This window comes from Stegostoma tigrinum, chromosome 10 (assembly GCF_030684315.1).
Source record: "Stegostoma tigrinum isolate sSteTig4 chromosome 10, sSteTig4.hap1, whole genome shotgun sequence".
Classification (NCBI taxonomy): domain Eukaryota; kingdom Metazoa; phylum Chordata; class Chondrichthyes; order Orectolobiformes; family Stegostomatidae; genus Stegostoma; species Stegostoma tigrinum.
The window spans coordinates 73,111,835-73,133,311 of record NC_081363.1 but is presented as its reverse complement, the minus strand read 5'-3'; the positions used below and the strand labels follow the sequence as shown (position 1 = coordinate 73,133,311).

Sequence of the window (21,477 nt, the reverse complement as noted above, 5' to 3'; positions counted from 1 at the left end):
ATGTAGGCCAGACCAGGTAAGGATGGTATTCTCTGTCCTAAACGACAATAGTGAGCCAGATCAGTTTATCTGACAACTGACAACAGATTTGTGGTCATCATTAGACTCTTAATTCCAGATTTTTTAAAATCAAATTCAAATTCCACCATTTGATATGGTGGGATTTGAACCCAGGTCCCCAGCTCATTACCTGGGTTGCTGGATTAATAGTTCAGTGATAATACCACTAGGCCATCGCCTGCCCATATTCATGTGAGAGTAAGGTCCAGGAGGAGGTGGGGCTTGGACACAAAATGTCAAATGCCAATCTCACAGCGTTGATATTTCATTTAGATTTTCTTCACTCTGTCAGATGAGGATGGGTCTCAACATTTGACCAGCAATGTATTTCGTGTTAAGCAAATAATCTTCCTTCACAAAGATGCAACAATTTCTGTAATAACAGGTCAAGCCAATTAGTGTACACCCAATGCTTAAGCGAACTTCAGCCAGAACTGTCTTTTAATTGAAGTTTCTATACTTCATAGAATGACTGAAATATTTAAACTTTTAGCTCTGGAATCTAATATCTGTCAACAAATGCCATTTTTATGTTATTCATAAACTTTGGCAAATGTGTTTCCTTATCAAGTTGATGGGTCTCGATCACGGAAGTGGATCACGCATCCATTATTGACATTCTGTCTGGATATTCATCCCAGGGGCAAGTCGGGTCATCTGTCAGCATCTGTGCCCACCTCATGTATGGCGGAGATGGAAACAGACTGGAATCAGGGTCTCTGCCTTCAGAAATAAATGGAGGCAGGAATGGAGGTGTATATTTCAAAGGTGGACAGATGATGCACTGAGCAGTGGGCCAGTCTTATAAAAGAGTGAAACCTATTAACCTTCCAAAATCCCAACACTCTTCCCCACTCCAACTATAACCCCCATGTCTCTTTCACAATTTCTCATCAACTGTGTAGGTGCACCTACAACAAATGGGCTGCAGCAGTTCAACAAGGATGTACATCATGTTTCCAAATAGGCTTGGATAATAAACACTAGTACAACCCTTGAACAAATAATATAAACTCTCCGGTCTTTCATGACTGTTCAGAATTCGCTGCTGACACGCTCATTAGCCCAATGGTAACACTTGGAAGAGTTTAAGGTGTTCATAAGACTGTCAAAGTCAATAATCAGCCATTCAAACCCTCCTCAAAAAATGTAACCCCATCAAGAGCTCGTAAAACAGTTACACAAATTGAAGCTCAGTCAATGATTTATAGTAAAGAAAATCCACTAGTGAATCCTGATGAGGAGAACTCTTGTCTTAACCAAGATGTTGTTTATTACGTGATAGCTATCAGGTACAAGTTACAGGGGTGAGATAGATATTACTCATTATTCACTCAATCAAAGGACGTAGCGATTGCAGGCTAAGCCAGCATTTACTGCCTATCTCTAACTATCATAGAGAAGCTGATAGTGAGTTACCTTCTTGAACTTCCAAAACCCATGAGGTGTAGGTATATCCATAGCAGCAGTGTTTCAGGATTTTGACTCAGTTCTCAAAGAAACCTCGCAGCACATCTTGTAGATGGTACACACCGCTGCCACTATGGTGGTGAAGGAAGTGAGTTTGGAAGGTGTTAGATAAGATATCTCAATCCAGCGTGTTGCTGTGTTGTGAACGGTGTCCAACCTCTTGAGCGTTGATGGAGCAGGACCCACCCAGGTAAGTGAACAGCATTCTATCACATTCCTGCTGTGTGCCTTGTGGATGGTGAACATGCTTTGGGAGGCTTAGAGTGAGTTACTTCTCACTCAATTCCCAGCCTCTAACTTCGAGCCCACAATAATGATATGACAAGTCCTGTTTAGTTTTTGGTCATTAGTAATGCCCAGCATGTTGACAGTGGAAGAATTCAGGAAGAGTGAGGCTATTAAAAGTCATGGGGGTAATGAATGAATTCTTTCCTCTTTGGAGATGGCCCTGTGCGGCACTGGCTATGAAGACTATGACAAAACACATAGCTGCCACACTTCACTCTACAAGATCCAACGATGTTTTACTTTTTCCAACCCAAATCCTTAAGGAGCCATTAGACTGTGTGGGGATTAATATAGCCTACAATATTAACCCTTTCAGAGCCAGTACATTACCCAAAACCTTTCAGGCTGAGAACTGCTTCTGCGGTTTTAATCTAGAGAAAAACTGTTGACAAAAAATGGTGTCACAGTGATAGAATAACTAGATTTCTGTCAGTGCTGAGCTTGTCATAAAGGTTGCTTGGAAACGGTGATTGAAACATGAGCAGAATCATACTGCTGGGCTCAACCAAACTGGCAATTATTTCTTGGAGAAGACTTAAATAGTGATTTAAAAGCAGAAAGTGAGACAAGTACTATTTTTTCTTCTATCAAGAATTGACATGAGGGAATAGATTTATAGGGAAGGTTGAATCACACTTCCACATGACATGAAATTGACAGACAATGAACTAAACAGTTGGAGGTCAATTTTCAGAAGGACAGAAAGGTGTTGCTCATAGGAGAAACTGGGCACAAGTGAAATAATAATTACAAATACTTTGGGAGACAGAAGTTCTTCACTTCTGAATTTCAATTGTTTTTCTTCCCTTTGTCCGACTTTCAAAATATATTTTCTGCACTACTGTAGGTTTTGACTACTCGGAAATGTTTGGGTCTTATGCAAAGCAATGAATTTTCTCTATCTCAAAAGCACCTCTGTCTTGAGTCAAAGCGCAGTTTTCCTGCTCCATAAGCCATGGTGCCTAAATTCTATAATTGCATGTAATCCATTTCAGAGCTGGCACAAAACTCGAAGGAAGGGATTTAAGTGGGAAGATTGAATATTGTCCTTCACTGATAGGGGGATGCAGTTTAAAAACAGGGAGGTTATGCTACAGTTGTATAGTGAGGTCACACCTGGAGTACTGTGCACAGTTTTGGTCTCCTTACCTGAGAAAGGATGTACTGGCACTGGAGGGGGTGCAGAGGAGGTTCACTGAGTTGATACTAGAGTTCAGAGGGTTGGTTTATGAGGAGAGATTGAGTAGACCTGGACTATACTCATTGGAATTTGGAAGAATGGGGGGTGGGTCTTACATAAACATAAAATTATGAAGGGAATAGATAAGGTAGAAGAAGGGAGGTTGTTTACACTGGCAGATAAAAGTAGAACTAGGGGGCATGGTCTCAAAATAAGAGGCAGCAGAGTTAGGCCTGGGCTGAGGAGGAACTTATTGACCCAAAGGGGTGTGAATCTGTGAAATTCCCTGCCCAGTGAAGCAAGTGAGGCTGCCTCACTAAACGTTTTAAGCCAAAAGCCAATAGGTTTTTGAACAGTAAAGGAATTAAGGGTTATGTGTGTGGGTGCGTGAGTGGAGCTGAGTCCATGAAGAGATCAGCTATGATCTTTTTGAATGGCAGAGTGGGCTCAATGGGCTGGATGGCCTACTCCTGATGCTATTTGTTACGTTCTTATGTTCACTCTTTGCTAGAGCAAATTGCAAGTTGATCCCACAGACTAGAATCTATTTGCATTGTCTGCATCATACTCTGTTACCACAAATATTTTCTTTCTTTATTCTTTCTTGCGATGTGGACATTACCGTCCCTAATTGTCCTTGAGCTGACTGGCTTGCTAGGCCCTTTCAGAGGGCAGTTAGGAGTGAGCCACATTGTTACAAGTTTGCAGTCAAAGTGTAGACCAGGCAGTTTGAGGCCAGCAGATTTCTTTCCCTAAAAGGGAAAAACCAGATGGTTTTCAACAATAACTGATGACACTTATAAGTTTTGGGCAAACATTACATTCCGGATTTAATAACTGAATTTAAATTCTGCCTTTTGGGGTTTGGAGGGTGGGATTTGAACACTTTCCCCCAGAACATTAACTGTGCCTCTGGATTAGTGGTTCGGTGAATTTCACAATAATGCTCCCCTGATATAGTTAATAATATTCCGCTCAAACTGTACTACAAACTTTGGCAAATCATTTTATGGAGCAATAACTTTCTTTTAACATTACTGCTTGCTCACTGTAATTTTTGTTTTAAATTGATGCCACAGCTTTGACTCCCCAAACATTAAAAGACTTAATTAAACCTCATAGTTTTCACCGATCCAGTGGAATTAATTTGAATATATTCAGAGTGTCCCTTAGCTATAATCTCTCATCTCTGGTGTCATACTGATGGCTTACTGTGGCTTCAAATCATTTGTTAGAATGGAATGCTAAAACAGTATGCAATACTCCATAGCCTAATGCAGTCAGCTTTAAAACTGCACCATTAGCACCTTGCCTATGCTTCCATTTATAAATCCTACAAGACTACAGACCATGAGCTAAAAAGTGAGATTGGGTTGGATGGCTACTCGTCAGCTGGAGCAGAAAGACTGGGCTGAATGGCCACCTCCCACGCTGTAAATTTCTATGTTAAAATCCAATGGTGTTGCTGCTGTTTATTTAATGGCTGTATCAACCAAAACACTTTGGGGGCTTTCTTGGAAATGCGTGGAGGAATCATGTTGCAAAATTAATCCGTGCGCGTGCACGCACACACATACACACACACACACACACACACACACACACACACACACACACACACACACACACACACACACACACACACACACACACACACACACACACAAACACACACACACACACACACTTTACAACAAAGGCAGTAATCCACCTTTGTGCTACCCACTACTTAAATTACCTCTGCAGCCAACTAGCAGTAGCCATACTGTTCGCCCACTGGACACAGAAGATGGATGCTAATGGAGCATGCCGGAGTAACGAATAGAGTTTTGTGTGTCATATCTCATGACTCACTCCTTGAGGTTTTTCCATACAAGCAGCATTCTCCATACTGGAGTTACTAGCCACTCCATCAGCTGGTATCTCTTGATAGCCACCCTGGGACTTATTGTGACTGGTGGGACGCAGTAGGCACCACAGACAGTGGCAGAATGAATGTCCCCTAAATGCGGCTAGAAAACTATCAGCTTTCTTCCCATGATAACAAAGTGTAGAGCTGGATGAACACAGCAGGCCCAGCAGCATCTTAGGCGCAGAAAAGCTGATATTTCGGGCCTACCAGAAATGGACCGGCTATATGAACACAGTGGCTACAACAGCAGGTCAGAGGCTAGGAATACTGCAGCGAATAACTCACCTCCCCGAAGCCTGTCCACCATCTAGAAGGCACAAGTCAGGAGTGCAATGGGATACTTCCCACTTGTCTGGATGGTGCAGCTCCAGCAACATTCAAGGAACTTGACACCAAGCAGGACAAAGCAGTCTGCTTAGCTGGCATGACATCCGCAAATAGTTACTCCTTCCCCCACCAATGCTCAATAGCAGCAGCGTGTACTGAGATGTACTGCAGAAATTCATCAATGCCGCTTTAGGCAGCATCTTCCAAACTCACAACCATTCCAATCTAGAAGGACAAGGGCAGAAAATATATGGAAACTCCACCAGCTGTAAGCTACCCTCCAAGCCACTCACCATCCTGACATGGAAATACATCACTGTCCCTTCAGTGCCGTCGAGTCAAAATTATGGGAACTCCTTCCCTAACAGAATTCTGGGTCTAACTACAGCACACAGACTGCAACAGTTCACCACCAACTTCTCAAGGGCAACTAGGATTGGGTAATAAATACTGGCCCAGCCAGCAATGCCCACATCCCAACAGAATAAAAAATAATAATGGCAGATGGTGCTTTGTGTAGGTAAACAGGAAGTAATGCAAAATGGAACTTGAAATACGAAACATACGTGCAGAGTGGATGATCATCCGCAACTGTGAAAAGGCATTTGCTTGTGACGGAATGTTGATGAATGACAGGGCATTTTAAGTCCTTAAGAACATAAATTTTCAAAAGTTGAAACCACCCTTCCATCACATATCCATAAGGACAGAAGTCATATACTTTCAAAGTGATTCACTGGAAATATCTCGAAATAGTGAGATGAACTAAATAAATGCACATTAGGCACAGCCCAAGTTTAAAAGAAATCTAAAATCTAGAATAACAGAGCTGAGCATATTGGATAATGTAACTGGAAAGAACATAATGATCCCAACCATTATTACTGCAGTCTGCTCTACCTCCATTCCGTGGCATCCTGATCTTTCAGTCACCACATCTGACTCTTTGGAAATTTCTCCCAATATCACTGGACTTCATCACATTACTCCCTACAGTTACAAGGCTTCTCAGCACACTGGTTGATGATCCAGGTTCCTTTTCCCACATCTATGTACATTTTCCCCACTTCCTGATCACTGTCTCTCCAGGCCCACTTCCCACACCAGTGAAGTGATCTTTGGTTGTTCCATAGCCTTCGGGCAAATCTCCTGCAAAATCACTGATGATGGACTGGATACTGTGCGAGATCGACCTTGGCCAAGCCAGGTCCTCCTTTCACCACTCTGAAATGGTCGATTATCTGGGGGAACGATGCTGAAAAGAGACAACACAGTGTGGAGCTAGAGGAACACAGCAGGTCAAGCAGCATCAGAGGAGCAGGAAAATCAATGTTTCGGGTCAGGACCCTTCATCAGATCTGAATGAGGGGTCCTGACCTGAAACATTAACTTTCCTGCTCCTCTGACAGTGGCCGGCCTGCTGTGTTCCTCCAGCTCCACACTGTGTTGTCTCTGACTCCAGCATCGGCAGTTCTTGCTCTCTCCAAATGCTTAAAAGGCCCTGTAATGGTGTCCTTGAAGTCTGGTAGTGAAGGCAAGCAAATCCCGTACAGCAGATCCCACTAGCCTGTTTACCCCATTGATGCAAATATCTGGGAGTCGAGAATGGGTCAGTCACATGTATAGCCACAGCAGAAGCCTACTGCATGGTCCTTCAATTGGGGGACAGTTGGCAATGATGTCTCAACGTGATCTGAAATATTCTTACTCGTGACACATACCCTATCAACGCAAGCTTTCCCATCTTCCTTGCCAAGTATTGCAAGCAAATAAATTGCTGGACACTCATCTTTTCCTCTTCAGAAATTTCCAGCTACACTGAGAGACTTAAGGGGAGACACAAGGTCTGAAGCTTACCTCTCTGGACAGGAGTGTGTTCAGAAGGTGGGAAAAAGAATAATCTCTTTACTTTTAACCCGGAGGATTCAACGTAACCCCAGTTACCAACTGCGCCTGTGAATCACCCCTGCCCTCTGGAGGCAGGGGTGGTGGGGTCAGTGATAGCTATAACCAGTGAGAGAAGCAGAGCCTTACTGAAAGGGTTCGTTCCTTGTCTTCTTCCATTTGAGAGGCCACTCGCAATGCTACCTGCAAAGGAAAGGCAGAAAGGTCAAAGGTTAACTTCATCGCCCTGACAATGACAGAAAAATGTCAGCATTCTCAGCCGGTGACCAGGCGAATGCAACCGTTGGGCTAGAAGGCAGACCTTCCAGGGTTCCAGCGAATGTCCACAGCTGCCCACATACAGTTAGGCTCACACATGAAGAGACCAGTTCCAGAAGATACTGAAGCCCAGTAGGAGAAAAGTGAGAGCAGAAAATTGGCAAGAAAAGCAACTGAGAACACCAAGTTTGTCGGGGTGGGTGGGGGGGTGGTGGGGGTGCAGGAGGAAACAAATCATTATGACGATTCGCATGTTTGAATCCAAACAAATGAGGCTGCTGAAATGCGGTCATTCTCAGGTTGTAGACAGAGGCGAGACCTTCTGCCCACCAGAGAACAAGTTGCACAAATGCACTGATGACAGGGCAAAACGACAGAAGGTGCTAACTATCCAGTTCCCGTCCAACTTTATTCTGAGCAATTGTTAATGGACCCTGTTGGGAAACGATTGGGCCTGGTAACATCCACAGCGTACCTCTGCAGTTGCCCATACCACATGTACGGCTAAGAAAATACATTTGCATTTTAGATGATGTGAATTTCCTTACCAAACCTTGTGCAGCAGCACATATCACAACAGCATGTGAAGTGTTTAATTCACCCAGTTCTTGGCTTTCACAAAGTCCGGGCTTTGTTTCATTAACGCTTTCATCCAGGACCAACCGCAACATTTAGGATTCCATTATTCTGTTTTACTTGGCGTATTATGCGGGTGACAAGTTATGCAAAACAGAGTGTTCGGACACAGGAAAAGAAGTACAAATCTGACCTCAGATTGGGAATTCCAGCTAAGGACCATGACAGCACATAAAGTGGGGAGAAGAAAGTGAAGCAGATGACCAGGTTAATTCAGAACAACAATTTGTCGATGCAAGGGTTTCCTGTAGGTAGGAGGGCAGGACATGAAGCCAAAATACGACTTGTCGTCTCAGGGGAATGCCAAAAGGTTCCCCGGCACTACTTGGAAGAAGTGTTGTGTGCAGTTCTGGTCACCCTGTTAGAGGTAAGCATACAGGATTCAGAAAAGAGTCACCAGGATGTTGCCAGGAATGGAGGGTTTGAGTTGTAAGGAAAGGCTGGATACGCTGGGTCCTTTTTTCCCTGAAGCACAGAAGTTTGAGAGGTGACCTGATGGAAGTTTATAAAATAATGAAGGCCACAGCTAACGTGACCGGCAGGTGTCTTTTCCTGAGGGTAGGGCATTCCAAGACGAGGAGGCATAGTTTTAAGGTGAGAGGAGGAAGATTTAAAAAAAGACATGAGGGGCAAAGGTTTTATACAGAGAGTAGTTTGTGTGTGGAATGAACTTCCAGGGGAAGTGGTGGCTGCGGGCGCAGTTACAATATTTAAACGACATTTAGGTAAGTACATGAATGAGGAAAGTTTGGAGGGATATGGGCCAAGCACAGACCAGTGGGACTAGTTTAGTTTGAGATTGTGATCATCATGGACTGTTTGGACCACAGGGTCCGTTTCTGCGCTGTATGATTCTATGCCCCTACAAGAGGGGAATTATGCCTGATATCCTGGTTAATATCTATCTCTCAACCAACTAAGCAACAGATTCAGAGGTCTTTTATCACATTGCTGTTTATGGGGTCTTGCTGTGCACATACAGAATGCATGTTTCCTGAATTACACAGTGCCTTCACTTCAGAAAGGCTTCGTTGGGCTGTAGATTAGTTTGCAATGTCCTGAGTTTATTAAAAAGTGCTACCTAATTGTGATCTTTCTTTTGTGTTTGTGAGAACAATGGAAAGCTGAGGGAAGCACTGTCACAGAAAGGAGCGGAGTAGGGTCGGAGAGGGTGCTTATCTGATCTCGACGCAGTTAGAATGTACAAAGAATGAAGGCAACACATATCCTTAAAGACCTACAGTGGACCCGTAAACATCTGTAATGAAGAAACTGCCATGAGAGGCAGATCCTTCTTTAACAAAGTCCCTGCAAGCCTTTTTGCTTTCATCTGCAATCAGAACCTTTCATCTGCTTTCACTGCTCAGTGCACAAGCTAAGTCCATTACTGAGATGACTTACAATAAATAACTTGAAGATTTACTTGTTTCAAAATTGGAATCTGGATGAATTGCTGTCTCTGCTTTACTGTCTGCTGCCCAAAAGTACCAGCCCCAACTACGATGGTGAAATTTAATTAGCATCACATCCCCTCACCATAAGTTACGGACACACAGAAAAAACATTGTTGAAGGAATGTCTAAATAAAGCCAAATCATTTCTGAGGCCGGGAGCCCAGTGTTTGCAAACAGCGTTCTGCTTCTCTATAAAAATCGCAGAGCCCTTTTTTAATCCGAAACATCCTGCACAAATAAGTCCAGTCCACTATATTCAAAGATGTCCCCCAGGCAAAAGAATGCAAATTTACGTTCATAAAATCCCCTCAGTGCGGAAGCAGGCCATTGAACCCATCAAGTACAAACTAGACCCACCCCATCTCTGTAGTGCCTGTGGCCAACCCACCCAGCCTGCACATCCCTGGACACTATGGGCAATTTAGCATGGCCAAGCCATGTCACCTGTGCATGTTTGGACTGTAGGAGGAAACTGGAGCACCCGGCAGAAACAGGGAGAATGTGCAAACTCTCATGTAGACAGTCGCGAAAGGATGGAATCGAACTTTGGTCCCTAGCACTATCAGTCAGCAGTGCTAACAGCTGAGCCACCATGACACCCTTTGTGATCCACTCATAGCACTTGACCATTTAGTCATCTGATAAATCTAGGCTGGTGTGTAGTGTGGTTTTTGTTTTATAGAATCCCAATGGCACAGAAACAGTCCATCTGGCCCAACAAGTCCACACCAACCCTCCAAATGTCATCCCACTCAGGCCCATCCCCCTGCCCAATTCCTGCATTTCCCATGATCAACGCATCGAACCTACACATGCCTGGACACGATGGGCAATTTCCCATGGCCAATCCGCCTAACCTGCACATCTTTGTTCTGTGGGAGGAAACTGGAGCACCCAGAGGAACCCCAGGCAGGCATATGCAGAATGTGCCCGAGGTGGGAATTGAGCCTGGCGCTCTCAGGCAGCAATGCTAGCCAGTGAGCCACTGTGCCGCTGTGTTCATGAACCTTGAAACACCTTTTCATGAATTCTGTGATCTCACTAGCTGTGCGAAAAGAATAAGTTTGTGAGGGGAAGGAAGGCTGATGACCCGCCTCACCATGAGCTCATTTTATGGACCACTCTGCCAGGCCAGCAAGGTGCAAGGTGTAATTTACAGTTTTCAAAGCAACTTGACGAGAGAGAAGTTCAGGACACAAGCACCAAGGGCAAGTCTTTTCCTATATGTGGATCAAATCAGATTCCAAATCACTGACGGGTTACTGACCAAGCAACATCTTCACTTTCAAATTCTTAAGCTTACACTCAGATATGTCCATGGCTTCTCCCCACCCTTTCTTTATAATGTCATCCAGCTCCACATGGTTCGAGATTTCTGCACATCTGTAATTCTGGCCTCTTGAGGATTCCCGATTATAACTGATACACTGTTGGTATCAGCCTCTGAAGTTGGTAGCAGCACCTTGAGTTGCTCAGAGCCCAAGCTTCACAATGCACTCTGCTCCACTTTATTTCTTTCTTTAAAACGCGCTGTAAAGCCTATCTTTTTTAAACAACGTTTAAGTTATCTAAACTAATGTCACCTTTGTGGTGATATTTTGTTTTATGATGTTCAGTCAAAGGCAAGCCCAGCCAAATCCTGTTCTGACCCCATTCCCCCACGGTTCAAACAGATCCACTTTCAAATGCCACGTTTATTTGTGCTGCAACAATAGGGGTCAGTATTTCCCGCACATGCTCATTGTCAGTATCAGCTGCTGCATTAAAACAAATAAACTGGCTTGACACAGACTAACAATATTAAGCAGTCTTTCACCAACTGCAAGTCTTATGTCTGCATTAGCCATCATTAACTGTTCATTCTATTTCATTCTCCTGATAATTCAGTGAGGGATGACGGATTTATAATCAGGAAACATCAGGCAAACAGGATCGCTAACTTCCAATGTACTCAGACTACGGGAAATGATCTGTAATTTTTTGGTAAAATTCACTGAAGTAGAATTATGAAAAAAAAGCAAAAATATATTAACTCACGTAGGATTTAAAACAAAAAACCTGATATTAACAAGCTCAGCTGGCCTGGCATCATCAGTGGAGAGAAAAACAGAATTGGAAATAAAATTGATGCTTTGTTTACAATTCCAGATGAGAGTAAGCAGTAGCTCCAATGCAATCATTGATTTACCAGATATCAGTCTCATCAAAAAACTGGGAGGAAATAAATCACTGGGAGCTAAGGGCTGATAAGGTTGGTCCGTTGATCGATCTACTGGAGGACAAGTGACTCCAGCAGAATTGCACCCCCGAAATAGGCTGTCCAGAGGGAGGGAGGATGGGAACATTTTCCACTGGGCAAATTTCTTCTTGCTTGTGCAGTTTACAGCACAAATTCGCCGAAGGCCCAATGGCAGAATTAAAACAGAATGCGCAGTTGCCTGAAAATCAATAGCTTACCCTTTAAAAAAATCCAAGCAACAATTTGTTAAATGAGTGATTTCAGCTTCTTAATTTCTTATCTAAATAACTGACCAAATTAATACCAAATCCCGAATGCAAAAGATACTGAAGGGAGGTCAATGTGAAGGCAACACATTGTCTCCAAAATGTAAGAACAGAGAAATTAAAACAAAGGCAAGGAAGAAATTGTACCATTGAATCCATCAAGTATTCTTTGTCAAAGAACTTTGAAGGAATATGTTAAGAAAAATAATAATCCATTAATATTAAAACTTCTATTGCTGAATATGGCATGACGAAGTGCTGGGGTGGTGGATTCAGCCCTCCATATCAAATTAATTTGACCTGCACTGCACAGGACGAAAGAGTTTTGGATGGTCAAATTATTAATAGAAGGGAAATCAAGTATGAATTGGGATGGACAGAGAAATACATGGTCAGATCAGGCATGCTCCTTCTGCACTTGTTGCCTAATCTTATCAACCCTTCACTATTAATGATGAAGGCTGTAACAGCATAGGAGATTGAATGGTACAGGGCATGAAGTCCCCACATCTGAGTATTAGGAGTCCCATACCAGGACCTGATGGCGTGTAGCCACCTTTTGTAAAATGCCATTATTTGTGACACAAAGGAAAACACAACAATTCACCCATCCTCCTCACCCTCCTACACCCCCCTACCCTTACCAATTGCTGAATTCTTTCTCCTGAGCTTCCTCAGCTCAACCAATGCCTCAAGATTGGAGGATGTCACTGCAAAGTCCAGTATTTGTTGCTAATTGCACCCCCTGTCTTTGAGAAGGTGGTGATGAGCTTCCTTACTGAACTGCTTCAATTCATATGGTGAAGGGCACCCACAGTGCTGTTAGAAAGAGAACTCCAGGAATTTTGAACTGCTGTCAGATGTAGCTATAGCCTACATTATTGCATAGGTTGACACTGACTCAGCTCAGAGTGTAAGTGGAACGACAAATTAATGGGCCGCCATAAGAAGCAACATCTGTGACCAATCTGAAAATGGACCCAACTGAGGTGTTTCGCACTCTGTTTTTTTTCTATGCAGAGGAATCTGACACCGACAAGTATTCCCTGTTCTACCTTGAGTTTTCTGCCTCGTTTACATATCCTGACTTTTGTGTGCTTTACACAATATTTGGGAGGCACAAGAGACATGGGGAAACGCGATTCCCTCAGTACCTTCAACCAAATGACTTTGCTGTCCATGCAAATTCAATAGACAGCTTACTGAGATTGGATCCATGTATACTTTCACACAGATAATGAAACTGACGGCTTCAGACATTCTAAAATGTTAAAGGAAGAAACAATCCTGAAATTAGCTTGTAAATATTGGCTGAATAACACCTTAAGGTTCAAAAAACTATTTCAAAATTAATGCACATAAATGAAACAATGCAGTCACTGCAAGACAGGAGGGAGAAAGTTGGAGAGAGATCAATTTGTTTTTTAATAAAATGCTATTTTCCATTCAGTTAACATGCAATTCACTTACATTAAATATTCTGCCAAAACTGAAAGATGCCAGAAGTAAAGTGTTTCTGACTAACTGCAGTGTTTCATTCATTATTTTTTAAATAATTACTTGCCTCCTTCTTTCACTCCTAAGCATCCTTTCAACTCATGCAGCGAAATGGTTTTGTCTTCATTCAAGTCACAGTAATCAGTGAATTTCCGTCCACATTTCTTTGGCTTGGCTTTCTTCCTCAAGAAGCGTTTGAACGGCTTCATTTCCTTCTTGTGGATGTTGTTGCTGCCATTCTTGTCCAGTTGACCGAAGTACCAGTGTACCACGCGTTCCTCCAGCGTGTGGTTTGGATCGGGCTCAGGAAACCTGCATTAGTAACACAACAGTTCCATCAGTGGTGACTGACAGCCCAGCACGATGAATAAACACAGCTGGAACACGTCGCAGATATAATGGGAACTGCAGATGCTGGAGAATCCAAGACAACAAAGTGTGGAGCTGGATGAACACAGCAGGCCAAGCAGCATCTTAGGAGCACAAAAGCTGACGTTTCAGGCCTAGACCCTTCATCAGAAAAGGGGGAGGGGGAGAGGATTCTGAAATAAATAGGGAGAGAGGGGGAGGGGGATCGAAGATGGATAGAGGAGAAGATAGGTGGAGCAAGAGAGTTGCAGTGGGAGAGAGATCCCCTGAGGTTAGTCCGGAGGAGGCCTGCTGTGTTCATCCAGCTCCACGCTTTGTTATCTCGGATTCTCCAGCATCTGCAGTTCCCGTCATCTCTGATCACACTGCGAAGCCTCTTCCAGGGATGCCTAACCTGAAGAAGTTACCCTCCTCCCTCCGGACAAACCTCAGGGGATCTCTCTCCCACTGCAACTCTCTTGCTCCACCTATCTTCTCCTTTACCCATTTTCAATCCGTTTCCCCCTCTGTCCCTATTTACTTCAGAACCCCCTTCCCCTCCCCCTTTTCTGATGGACGGTCTTGGTCCAAAACATCAGCTTTTGTGCTCCTAAGATGCTGCTTGGCCTGCTGTGTTCATCCAGTTCCACACTTTGTTATCTCTGAAACACTTCGCAATTCCTTTTCGCTGACTGGGGACAAGAAAGGGCTTTTAATGTTCAATAACTTTTTTGTACGGTTTCAGCTTCACTAACACACACAAACACAAAACAAGAACCGCACAGCGGCACAACAGAATAGAGATGTGCCGGTGCAATCTGTGCTTATTTACGAAGCAGCCGGTGGGAAGGCTTTAATAGACTTTTTAAAAACCAAGAGAACTGCAGATGCTGGAAATCAGAAATTACAACTGTGGGATACCTTAGTTCACTTCTAACACACCCCCCTGCAACCTTGTTATCACATAGTCTGCTATTGCATGTTACCCATTGTTAGTCATTAATAGTCCCCATTAGTAGCTATTCATTCTCCCAGGCTGACCATTATCAATTCCTTTGTCTGCCCAACTGGTCTTCTCTCTGATAATGGGAACTGCAGATGCTGGAGAATCCAAGATAACGAAATGTGAGGCTGGACGAACACAGCAGGCCCAGCAGCATCTCACGAGCACAAAAGCTGACGTTTCGGGCCTAGACCCTTCATCAGAAAAGAGGGAGGGGAAGGGGGTTAACCTGAAGAAGTTACCCACCTCCCTCTCTGATGAAGGGTCTAGGCCCGAAACGTCAGCTTTTGTGCTCGTGAGATGCTGCTGGGCCTGCTGTGTTCGTCCAGCCTCACATTTCGTTATCTTGGTCTTCTCTCTGTTTGAGCTCTGTCCCACCTACCATTTACTCTTAATGCCCTTCCCCCACCCAAACTTCTGCATAAAAACCACCTTTTTCCGAACTATAAAAGCTGACATATGGGGCCTAGACCCTTCATCAGAGAGGGAGATGGGGAGATGAAGGGTCTAGGCCTGAAACGTCAGCTTTTGTGCTGCTGAGATGCTGCTTGGCCTGCTGTGTTCATCCAGCTTCACACTTTGTTGTCTTAGATTCTCCAGCATCTGTGGTTCCCATTATCTCTGATCACAATTTTTTCCGAACTACCACCTGTTCTAAGGAAGAGTCACTGGGCCTGAAATTCTGATTTCTCTCCACAGACACTGCCAGACCTGATGCGCTTCTCCAGCAATTTCTGTTTTTTTGTTTGTGCTTTAATAGATTATTTGCCATTTAGCAAAGAAGAGTGATTCCTGGTGCTAGCAGCTCATCAAAACAAAGGTTTCGAACACAGAAGCTATTGGTTAATCTTGAGATCTGGGATTTGAGATGGTAGAGCTGAATACCCTGCAAATTAGAACATTTTAAAGAACAGAAGAAATTTATATAAGGCTTTCTGCATCCTTAGGGGTACATCCATAGCACCTTGCAGCCAAAGAATTAATTTTGAATTGTGGTGGGATGACCTTTGGAAGTCATTACAGTTTTGTATGGAAAGACAGCTACTAATTTGCTTGTAGCAATGAGATAAATGAGCAGCTAATCTATTTTGGAGGTGTCAGTTGAGAGCTGAAAGTTGGCCAAGACTGAGAGAAATTGTGGCTCTTCTTTGAATAGCTATAGAAATAGCTTCGCCTACTACAGGTGCAAGGCAGGCAGGCAGATGAAACGGAGCAGATAACCCACAACATCCACAAGTGTCCACTCCCTCCCACCATCAGCAGCAGTAGCGTGTACTATCTACGGGATGCACTGCAGAAATTCCCCAAAGATCCTCAGGCAGCACCTTCGAAGCCCACCTACAGTTGAGAAAGACAAGGGAGGCAGATGCACGGGAACACCACTCCCTGCAGGTTCCCCTGAAATCAACTACACAGACATCTTTAAGATTTAATAGTCCAAAATGGCCAATCCACATAAAGTGAATTCTTCAGGAAGGGACACTGGAAAATGTATGGTTAGTTTCGGGATGGAGATCACAGTAAATTGGACACAAATTTATTAATGCTAGTCTCCTGCATGCTTGAGAGCCCATTGTTTGTTCTATGTATTTATTGTCAGGCTGGTTGCCCTGCCATTGGCCTACATGCATAGATGTTGTTGGTATTTTCTTGTATTGGATCATTAGAAGAAACACACTTTTAGAAAACAGTGTCCCACTACTTTTCACCCAAACTTCTGTCCCTGCAGGATTTCATTATTCCAAAGGTCTCCTGGCTGAGCCACTTATTTTCTGGCCTGCATAAAGTTCAGCTCACCCTAGTTTCTGCTGCCCCTATCCCGAGTGGCAACAAGCTCCATCCAACCATCTCCTGTGTTCAGCGACCTACACTGACCCCTGATCTGGCAACAGCTCGATTTAAATTAACATAGAATATAGAACAGTACAGCACAGTACAGGCCCTTCGACCCACAATGTTGTGCCGACCTATTATCCTACTAAAATCAACTACCCTGCATACTCTACATTTTACTATATCCAAGAGTCGCTTAAAAGTCTCAAATATCTAACCCCACTCCCACTGCCACAGCACATTCCACACGCCCACCACTCTCTGTGTAAAGAACGTACCTCTGACATCTCCCCTATATCTTCCTCCAATCACCTTAAAATTATGCCCCCTCGTAATAGTCATTTCCATCCTGAGAAAAAAGTCTCTGGCTATCCACCCTATCTATGCCTCCAATCATCTTGTACACCTTTATTAAATCACCTCTCATCCTTCTTCACTCCAATGAGAAATGCTCTAGCTCCCGCAACCTTTCCTCATGAGACCTGGCCTCCAGTCCAGGCAGTATCCTGGTAAATCTCCTCTGCACCCTCTCTAAAGCTTCCACATCTTTCAATAATGAGGCGACTAGAACTGAACACAATAGTCCAATTGTGGTCTAACCAGGGTTTTATAGAGCTCAACATTGTTTTCAAATGCCTTTATAGCCTCACTACGCTCCATCACTGTAACCTCCTTCCATTCATGCAACACCCCAAGCTATCCGTGGTCCTCCAACACTGCGTTTATCTCTTCCCTTGTTGTACCAATGGCAACCACACCTTCAGCTTTAGGCTTAGGCCTGAAGTTCAGGAATTAGCTCCCAAGGGGTCACAGTCTAAGAGTAAGGGGTAAGCCATTCAAGGACTGAGAATGAGGAAGCATTTCTTCACTTACTAGAGAGCTGCGAACCTGTGGAATTCACCACCCACAGAAAGCTGTTGGGTCCATATTCAGGATGGAGCTGGACATGGCCCTCACAGCTAAAGGGATCATGGGATATGAGAAAAAGTGGCATACTGAAATTGTATGATCAGCCACGATCATACTGAGTGATGGTGCAGGCTTGAAGGGCCACATGGCCTACTGATGCACCTATTTTCTATGTTTCTATGCTAAATCTCCCTTCCTTTTTATAAATTACCATTAAAAACTGCGTCACCAATCAAATTTTTGGTCATCTCTCGTATTAGCTCTTTAAGCCTGAAGTTTAATTTTAATCTGATTAACTTCCTGTGCGCTCGGGGCATTTTATGATATAAAAGGTGCCGCATTAATAAAAGTTTATGTTGCTAGAAATGGGTAATTTGACCCTTTGGTGCTTCTGAGGGCAGCTAACCATGGAGGAAGCAAGTGTGAGCTATCGGCTGCCCTTTCAGAGCCGAACAATGTCTCAAACATTTTTCTGTAGGATTAATCCCACTCAGTAGAAGAGTTAACTGTTCACTGAAGATTAAAGCTGACTACAAACATGTATGAACGGCTGGGAGTCATCCCGATGTCTTTGAATGTGTTCGTTCGCTAAGCTAACTGTTCGCTGTTTTGTGCAAATCGTTCATCTCCCTTCTGGGTGAAATATTCAGCGCTGTCTCGTCTCCATTGAAACGCTGTTGTTCTGCCCGCTCTGAATTGATATGGTCTGGTCTGTCACTGTAGATAGTCCTCTATTTCCGGATTTGCACCATAGGGGCCTGTTTCAACATGTTTTTTTTAAATCGCACCAGTGGTTGAAAACCAAGCCTCCGGGAATTTTCGTGCTTGCCTTCTCTTTGCTTGGCCTAGTACGGTAACTTTGTCCCAGTCAAACTGATGTCACACACAAACCAACAGTCACACTCTGCCAATGGCTCTCAAAGACAAAAGACCCCATAACCACAATGAGCAGGGCAAATGTGTCATATAAAATACCACAGCATTTCATAGAATCCCTACAGTGTGGAAACAGGCCCCTCAGCCCGACAAGTTCACACCAACACTTAGAACACCCCACCTACACCCATTCCCCGAACTTAAACATCCCTGAATGCTGTGGGCAATTAGGCATGGCCAATCCACCTAGCCTGCACATCTTTGGACTGTGGGAGGAAAACCAAGCAGACAGGGGGAGAATGTGTAAACTCCACATATACAGTTGCCCGAGGGTGGAATGGAACCCGGGTCCCTGGCGCTGTGAGGCAGCAGTGCTAACCACTGAGCTACCATACCCCCATGCAGCAACCAAAAGAAGCACTATGTAGGACAGATGGGCAGGAGGCTTGCCACCAGCATACATGAACATCAACCCGCAGAAAAATAGCCTGGCCAACTCTCCATTGTTTCAATACGCTCCCACATAAAAGGACATCAGTTTAGTTGGGACAATGTAACAGTACTGGAACAAATGAGATAAGACAAGCACGAGAATTCCTGGAGGACTGGTTTACGGCCAATGATGCAATAAACAACCATGCTGAAAACAGACCCCCATCTACATACCACACGGTACAGAACCGGAAACAGGACTATCCACCATGGCAGACTGGTTCATATAAGTTCAGAGAGGGACAGAACAACAGCGCTTCAACAGAGGCTAGACAGCACTGAAGATGTCACCTAGAAGGGAGACAAAACATTTTCATGAAAACCAGTCAGCTCGGTGAACCACCCAACGTCTCTCACTGCAACCTGAGCTACAGATCTTTACTAAAACGTTAGAGACTCTGAATATCTAAACATATTGTGAGCACTGCCAACTCACCATCAATAATACATGAAGTTGTTTTTTCTTCCCTAAATGCAAGACTCAACCTTTCTCCAGTTGAGATTATTGGGCTAGATTTTCCTCTCAACACAACATGGAAGTTAACAGAATGTGCTGCTGTCGTTTCTCTACAAATAGCAAAGGAACTGCAAGTAAGAAGCAAGTGCATAAATAAACATGATGGTTGCAAAGTTTATTTTGCGTGTGAGTTTCTTCACTCTTCTGTTAGCTTGGCAAAAACAATGTCTTGCTTGCTATGTCACCGCTGAAATGGATTGAATGGTTTGGAGTCACTGTTCTTCGGAGGTAGGTACAAGTTGAAGTCAGCATGCAAGGTCAAGATACATAATTGCAAATAATTAAACACATTGTAAACCAATGTTTTAAATTTCAATAAAAATCTCCTCAGGTTCTGATGAAGGGCCACTCGGCCCAAAGCGTGACCTCTGGTTTCTCTCCACACATACTGCCAGGCCTCCTGAGCTTTTCCAGCAATTTCTATTTTTGTTATAAATTTCAATTGCTGCCAATTAACCTTATTGCCACTGAAAGATAACTACGTGTGTGAGATCTCATTCCTTTAGTTTCTGACCATTGTTAAAATCACAAGTTTAAAACTAAGATAAAAATACTTTTCCTTTCCGCCTCCCTTCTCATTCACTTGTGTGTGTGTGTGTGTGTGTGTGTGTGTGTGTCAGCCATAGTTCAGTTGGTAGCGCTCTTAATTCAATATCACAAGGTTTCGGTTCATGTTCCATCACAGATCTTAAGCTCAAAAACGAGGGCCGACACTCCAGTGCTGCAAAGAGAACCACCTCGGCTGTCCTGACCAATATTTCCCCTCGATTCACAACCCAACAGACAAATTATTTGATAATCTACAACATTTGGGCTCTGTCGGCGTTAGCTGTACATAACCTGACTACTTGACTCAAGTTACTGTAGTATTTCTGCAGAAAAGATTTACAGGGATGTTGCCAGGGTTGGAGGGTTTGAGCTATAGGGAGAGGCTGAACAGGCTGGGGCTATTTTCCCTGGATTGTTGGAGGCTGAGGGGTGACCTGACAGAGGCTTATAAAATCTTGAGGGAATGGATAGGGTAAATAGTCATTGTCTTTTTCACAGGATAGGGGAGTCCAAAACCAGACAGCATAGGTTTAAGGTGAGAGAATAAAATTTAAAAGGGACCAAAGAGGCAACTTCTTGACACAGAGGTTGGTGTATGTATGGAATGAGCTGCCACAGCAAGTGGTGGAGGCTGGGACAATTTAAAAGGCATCTGGATGAATGGGAAGAGTTCAGAGGAACATGGGGCAAATGCTGGCAAAAGGGCACGAGATTAATTTAGGATATCTGGTCGGCACACATGAATTGGTCCGAAGGATCTGTTTCCAAGCTGGACATCGCTGTGACTCTACTTGCGTACAAAAAGCAGTAACACTAGAAAAAGAGCTTCAATAGCTGTAAAAGAAAATCTTTGAGGTGCCTGGGGGTCACAAATAAATGCAATTCTTTCTTTTTACTCCAATCTTACTTTTCTTTTCTTGTTCCCTCCTTTCTGTACCTGATATGTCATTGAATCCCTTATAAATCCATATTTCAGTCCACATGCTGTTTGTTTGATTGGTAAAGCGTTTTACAGTTACTTGCCATATTCATTCAGGACCCTGGTGTGCTGTTCCCCTGACTGCATTGCCACCAACTCACATTTTCAGAAACTTGTCACGCAAAGTATTTAAAAATTCAATATGCAAGGGAAGTCGAACTAATAGTAGCTGGTATTAGGGGCTAGCCAAATCTAGAATTCCATATTTCCCATAGAGACTTGTTTATTGTTAAAATAAAGAGAGACATCTTGGTGAAACTTTTCTGTCTTGCGCTCATCAGGGCAAATGCAAGAACGCCAAATATTAATCACAATCACACAATTTATATTGCAGGAGAGAAGGGTCCTGACTGGGGTTGGGGGCGGGTGATTTTCAAAGCATTGCAATGGAAATAGCAACCGGAGGTTACGGGCTCCCCAAGCTCCCAGGTTAGTCAGAAAATGAAGAAGGATTAAACATATTCAATGCAAAGAGAGGC

General features: G+C 43.6%; 1 protein-coding gene across 6 annotated transcripts in view; it reads right to left on the bottom strand.

The window, feature by feature from the left end:
- The window catches only part of smoc1 (SPARC related modular calcium binding 1), a 226,136-nt gene that overhangs the window by 6,258 nt on the left and 198,401 nt on the right, over nucleotides 1-21,477 (bottom strand). For 5 of the 6 annotated variants that reach the window (XM_059649276.1, XM_059649277.1, XM_059649279.1 and 2 more), the window contains 2 exons: nucleotides 13,556-13,804; nucleotides 7,272-7,321 (listed from right to left, as the gene is read on the bottom strand). In XM_059649276.1, the coding sequence (XP_059505259.1) occupies nucleotides 7,272-7,321; nucleotides 13,556-13,804 (299 nt within the window). Of the gene's footprint in view, nucleotides 1-7,271; nucleotides 7,322-13,551; nucleotides 13,805-21,477 lie in introns of those variants that run through there. The other variant, XM_048538238.1, reaches the window with a different exon arrangement.